This window comes from Lathyrus oleraceus, chromosome 7 (genome assembly GCF_024323335.1).
Source record: "Lathyrus oleraceus cultivar Zhongwan6 chromosome 7, CAAS_Psat_ZW6_1.0, whole genome shotgun sequence".
Classification (NCBI taxonomy): domain Eukaryota; kingdom Viridiplantae; phylum Streptophyta; class Magnoliopsida; order Fabales; family Fabaceae; genus Lathyrus; species Lathyrus oleraceus.
The window spans coordinates 143,032,453-143,039,310 of NC_066585.1; the positions used below are offsets into that span (position 1 = coordinate 143,032,453).

Consider the following 6,858-nt stretch of genomic DNA (forward strand, 5'->3'; position numbering starts at 1 on the left):
GGGGATGTTATTTGTAGATGAGTTTTCATCATGACAATAACTTTCCTAGATATTGATTGATGACTTTGGGAACTTCTTACCTTTAGCATCCTCCCAAAAGGGTTTTGTTTGGTAACCAAGAGTACCCACTCACATGACCTATATATCAACCTACATGTGGCACGCATAATATCATTCATAGCATAGCATTCATATTATTTTATTTCCAAGGAATATGAGTATCATGAGTTGCAGGAATTCAAGAAACATGGAATCAAGCAAAAGAAACATATACTCCTTCAAGTTCAATGATCCCGATCTGAAGAATCTACGTAACTTGGTTTCTCAGATGCACCCTGTATACAGAATCAACTTTGGAAAGAATTATGGCAATTTGCTTAGCATCCTTAATCAACAAGTGGACCATACAACCTTGATCACTTTAGCCCAATTTTATGACTTACCTTTAAGATGCTTCACCTTCCAAGACTTCCAGCTAGCACCAACGTTGGAAGAATTCGAGCGTCTTGTTAGGATTCCTATGAAGGACAAGTCACTATTTGAAGGGACAAATGAATCTTTGCCCCTTGAGGTCATTGCTAGTGCGCTTCACATGGATGAAAAGGAAGCAAAGGACAACCTAGAGATCAAAGGGAATACCAAAGGGTTTTCACTAAGTTTTCTTTTGGAAAGAGCTCATACCCTGTTGAAGGCAGAAAGTTGGGATGCTTGTTACTCTGCTATTGCATTGGCTATCTATGGCATCGTCCTGTTCCCTAATATGGATGGTTTCGTAGACATGACTACCATTTGTGTCTTCCTTACAGGGAACCCAGTACCCACTTTGTTAGCCGATGTCTATTATCACATAAGTCATAGGTATACTAAGAAGAAGGGGTTGATTGCTTGTTGTGCTCCTTTATTGTATCAGTGGTTTCTAGAACATCTTCCGAAGACAAGTGCTTGGGTTGAACAGACAGATATTAGTTGGCCTCAGAGATTGGGATCACTCCGATCTATCTCTCTTGGTACTCCAAAGAATATATCAACGCAGACATCATATTCAGTTGTGGAGATTTCCCAAATCTACCGCTCATTGGAACTCAAGGATGTGTAAATGCTAATCTAGTTCTATCTCTCAGATAACTTGGCTACCCAATGGAAGGCCCTCCAGAGGAAAATTCTTTGGAAGCTTTCTTGTTACTTGACTTTGGGGTTGAGAATCCTAGCTTATTCCAGCGAATCAAAGAAGCTTGGAAGAATATCAATCGAAAAGGGAAAGCCGAGTTAGGGAAAGCAAATGGGATTACAAGAGAACCATATTTTCAGTGGGTAAAGGAAAGGGTGCAAATAATTAAAATGCCATTTGTCATTCGGACACCTATACCTCTTCCTGAACCTAAGCTCACCCATGTCCCTATTGAAGAAATGGAGGAACTCAAGACCACCATGGCAAAGCTAGAAAAAGAGAATGAAGAGCTGCAGACAAAACTCCAACAAACCATCAATGAGAAAAATAATATGAAGTGGGAGCTTGAGAGAAAAGAGGCACAACTTCAAGCTCACGTGGAAAAGTTCAACAAGGAGGAGCATAAGAGAAAGAAGATCAAAGTGGGATTAGAACAGACTGATCATTGTTTGGATACTCTTAAGGGTCAACTACGACAAGCTCAGAAAGAATGTCAAGACAATGAGCATTGGTGGCATCTAGCCACAAAGGAGAATAAGACAATAAGGGATACACTTGGGGCTCAAATAAAAGAACTCACCAATTCTGTTCGTTATGCAAAAGCTGAAGTAGATCAGGAGCGCCGACTCAAGAAAATAGCCACTAAAGCTTCTAGGGTGTCACCCATGGTATGGGAGGAGAAGTGTCGAGAAGTAAGAGATTCCAGGGAGTCTGTAAGTTATTGGAAGAACCAGCTAGAGTCATTATGCCAGGACAGCTCCATATGGTTGAAAGAGCGAGACTATGTGATTGAAGATTATGAATCCTTTAAGAAGACCATAGACTTCTTACAAGGAGATAGGGATAAGTTTCACGCAAAACTCGATGGGCTAGTAGGATTCTGTAATTGGGCAGCTAAGGAATTGCCATGGAGGTTGAGAGACGCAGTCGAAGAGTTGAAAGAAGATAGCACTCCTCCAGCCATAATCAATTTCGTCCTACTCTGCAAAGGGTTGTTGAAGAGATTTAATGAGGAACTAGAAGAGCTTCAGGCCAGAAAGCCAGCTGTTTAATTTGCTTATGTCTTGTATTTTGTTTCTTTAAACAAATGTACTTTTGAACTATGACTTTTTTGGACCTCTATGTTATGTATTGGAATGAATGACGTTTAAAAATTACTCCGTTATTGCTATTATAAGTTTTTTTGTTTCTTCGAATTACTAACAACTAATGAAGCTCGAATGACTCCCTGGAAATAAAATATGCATAACATTTGCATCTTCATTATGCATCACACTTCATGAAAATCAAAAAACTTACGCAACCTTTTTACCCTTTATCCAGCCACACTGACTAATCAACACCGGTACGAGACGCGAAGCAAATACAAGATGACATTAGAACAAGTTGAGGCCAACCAGGTTACCATGAGAACAGACATCAATACGATCCAGGAGAAGATGGATCAGCTGTTGGAGACAATGCTTGCAATCGCTCAGAGAGAGAGGAGCGAGGAGGAAGAAGCTAGGGCAAGAAGGAATGATGGCGCACCAGGTCCGAATCCCCAAGACGAAAGTTACGTCCCCACCAAGAAGAGATTGGTTCAGATACCAGTAGGAGGAAAAGGAGACGGAGACCGTGCAGAACCTTCTGATACGTCTACTCATCATGGATCCGAAATTGGAGATGACCAGTATGATGCATTCTATATGCCTGATCAACCAAAGCCTAAGATACTTTAAGATCCCGCTGTAGATAGGCTCCGTGCCCTGGAAAAGAAAATCAAAGCCATAGAAGGAAACAACATCTTCGGTGCTTTTTCCATGAACATGTGTTTGGTATCGAATTTAGTCATCCCGGCTAAATTTAAAACCCCTGATTTCGAGAAATACAAAGGACAGACTTGTCTAAGAAGTCACTTGGTGATGTACTTCAGGAAAATGGCCGCTCATACCGAAAATGACAAACTACTCGTACACTGTTTCCAAGACAGTTTGAGTGGAGCATCTCTGAGATGGTATATGAGTTTAGAACAGGGCCGAATTCAAAGTTGGGAGGATTTGCCTGACGCATTTCTCCGTCAGTACAAATACAACTTAGATATGGCACTCGACCAAATGTAGTTGCAAGCGATGGCTATGAAGGAGAGTGAGTCATTCAAAGAATACGCCCAACGGTGGAGAGAGTTGGCTGCTCAGGTAGAGCCACCATTGTCTGAGAAGGAAATGACTGGTATATTTGTGGACACCTTGAAGGACCCATTCTTTGATCGATTAGTGAGCAGTGCAGCATCTGACTTCGCACATCTCATCACGATTGGAGACCGCATAGAGAAGGGGTTGAGGGATGGAAAAATTCCTGGAGCAGTGACAACATCTAGCGCACCAAAGAAATATTCTGGAGGCTTCCCAAAGAAAAGAGAAGGTGAAACAAACGCCATATCCAGGAACTACAAAGGGAAGCAACAAGCTTCATATGGTCAAGTCGCCGCCGTGGTACCTATACCCTATCAACAGCCGATGCAGCAACAACAAATGTATCAACCACAACATCAACAATATCATCATCAGCAAAATACCGCACCACCAAGACAGTTCAAGCCAAGACCTCCAAGGAGACAACTTGATCCTCTACCAGTACCCTATAGTTAGATATTCCCATATCTGCAGAAGGAGGGCCTCCTAACATTGAGGGAGTTGAAACCAGCTGTTTTTCCGTATCCACTTGGATACGACGCTAATGCCCATTGTAAATTTCACATGGGAGCACCTGGTCATACTTTGGAAAACTGTTTCGCATTTCAGAATCGAGTACAAGACTTGATCGAAGCCAAGGCCGTTTCTTTCACTCCAAGACGCCCGAACGTGAATACCAACCCTATACCGACGCATAAGGATGCTTCCGTTAGTGCCATTTAGGAGAGCGATGAAGGCAAACTGATCCGTAAGGTTGAGGAGATTCAAACTCCTATCACCATGATAGGAGCACAATTGCTGAAGAGTGGTCTGATCCTAGAAGAGCTGGTTGAGGAAGAGAATAATGAAGAGTTGAGGAGTTTTATACAACAAATGCTGGATCGAGGCGAGTTACAGATAACTCACCGTGTCAAGAGCAAGCGTCAGGAAGAGATAGCCGTGGTAGATATCCATTATGATGAGGTCAAAGTAGAAATACCTATAAGCCCGTTGGTGATAGAGTTCCCAACACCATTCGAATATAAAGATGAGAAGGCAGTCCCATGGATATATCAGGCCAGAGCTTTTAAGCAGGGGCAGGAAGATAAACCTCTAATGATTAACGAACCAAATGTCACTTCAATTGTGGGCCCAGCAGGAATGACGCGTAGCGGCCGAGTGTTCGCACCAAGAACTGCTGATACTTTTGAGAGAGCTAAAGGGAAGGAGGTTGCTGTCTAGATCCCCATTCCTAATTAGGGGACGCAAGACATGCACCTGTCTCCTAAAGCTGGTGTCACTCGTGAGGAGGCTGAGGAGTTTTTGAGAATAATCAAGAAAAGCGATTACAAGGTGGTGGACCAGCTAAACCAAACACCTTCCAAAATTTCCATGTTATCTCTCCTACTTAACTCAGAAGCACACAGGAATTCACTGTTGAAGGTATTGAGCGCCGCTCATATCACCAAGGACATAACAATAGAACAGTTTGATGACGTGATAGCTTGTGTGACTACTGGAAATTTCTTGGGTTTTAATGATGATGAACTACCGATTGAAGGAAAGAACCATAACAAGGCTCTCCACATCTCTTTGAAATGCATGGATACTATACTGTCAAGGGTGTTGGTAGACACAGGTTCCTCATTAAACGTCATGCCAAAAACGACTTTGATAAAGCTGCTAGTGGAAGGGATAAGTATGAAGCCCAGCACCCTAATCGTAAAAGCATTTGACGGTTCTAGGCGAGCAGTGATAGGAGAGGTTGACTTACCAACCAAGATAGGTCCAACTATTTTTAATATCACATTTCAGGTCATGGATATACATCCTGGTTACAGTTGCTTACTCGGGAGACCCTGGATTCACTCCGCAGGCACTGTTACCTCCACTCTGCATCAAAAACTAAAATTCATTACAAATGACAAGATGATTGTGGTTGGAGGGGAAGAAGATATCTTGGTCAGTCACTTAACATCTTTTCGATATATCGAGGTGGATAGTGAAATCACTGAGACACCCTTCCAATCCTTGGAAGTAGTAAACATGATGGCCATTCAACAGACCTTGGGGGTCCCGAAATCCGGACCATCCATGGCCTCATGGCAAGGAGCTAAAGTTGTTATGGAAAGTGAAGATGTACAAGATTGAGGCAAAGTGGTGGAATTGAAAGAGAAATGAGACAAGTTTGGCTTGGGGTATGATCCATCATCACACAAATTTGGTAACCAATCTGACAAAGAGAAGATTCCTTCTGTGGAGAAAACGTTCACCAGTGCTGGCCACATCTTTGGCAAGCAGGTGGCAATGATCAATGAAGAAGACCGCAAGGAGGGGGTGTCCAGCTGGATGCGTCAAGCCGCACCTAATGAAGAACTAACAAACTGGAAGGCTGTGGAAGTTCCCCAAATATTTCAAAAGTAGTTTTATCATTTTTAGATAAAACCCTGTGCTCTGCCCAAGGCACAGTGGCATGTTGCACGGCCTCCTTTATCTTTTTCAAGAGTTTTTATCATTAATGAAATGACGTTTTGCATTCAAATTTTTGTTCCTTTTCTTTCGTTTTATTTACGAAAATGGCAATCAATTTTTATGCACACACTTTCTAAATAAACTGCATAAATCATAACATGCAGAAACACCACCGAGACCATTGATAACGACACTGCTATGGTCCAATATGACTTTGATTGTCCAATCTACCAAGCTGAAGACGAAGTGGGGGAAGATTGCGAACTCCCTGAAGAGTTGGCCAGATTACTCAGACAAGAAGAAAAGGTTATTCAACCACACCAGGAAGACGTTGAAGTTATAAATCTGGGAACAGAAGAAGATAAGAGAAAAGTAAGGGTAGGCGCAGCGCTTCAAGATACAGTGAAGACAAGGCTGATAGAGCTCCTCCACGAATATGACGACGTGTTTGCTTGGTCATACCAAGACATGCCTGGATTAGATACTGATATTGTGACTCATAAGCTTCCCCTTAAAGAAGAATGCCCTGCTGTCAAACAAAAGCTAAGAAGAACTCGACCAGATATGGCTCTCAAGATCAGAGAAGAGGTGAGAAAGCAGTTTGACGTTGGTTTCCTGGAAGTCGCTAAATACCCACAATGGGTTGCCAACATTGTACCGGTGCCAAAGAAAGATGGAAAAGTTTGCATGTGCGTAGACTACCGAGACTTAAACAGAGCTAGTCCCAAAGACGATTTCCCATTACCTCACATTGATGTACTAATGGATAATACAGCTCAGTTCTCCGTGTTTTCCTTCATGGATGGTTTCTCAGGATACAACCAAATTAAAATGGATCCCGAAGACATGGAGAAGACCACGTTCATTACTCCTTGTGGTACCTTTTGTTACAAAGTAATGCCATTTGGTTTAAAAAATGTTGGGGCAACATATCAACGTGCCATGGTGACTCTCTTTCACGACATGATTCATGAAGAGATTGAGGTGTATGTCGATGACATGATTGCCAAATCCCAAACAGAAGAAGAGCACATCACCAACCTGGAGAAACTATTCACTCGTTTG

General features: G+C 42.3%; 1 protein-coding gene across 1 annotated transcript; it reads left to right on the forward strand.

Annotated features, from left to right (window-relative positions):
* Nucleotides 1-247: 247 nt before the first annotated feature.
* On the forward strand, nt 248-1,096 carry LOC127102480 (uncharacterized). Its single transcript, XM_051039847.1, has one exon. The coding sequence runs from the start codon at nt 248-250 to the stop codon at nt 1,094-1,096; it is 849 nt and encodes a 282-aa protein (XP_050895804.1).
* Nucleotides 1,097-6,858: the final 5,762 nt, after the last annotated feature.

What these genes read in the sequence shown, in the direction of transcription:
- LOC127102480 (XM_051039847.1), top strand. Translation starts at nt 248, where the DNA reads ATGGAATCAAGCAAAAGAAACATATACTCCTTCAAGTTCAATGATCCC.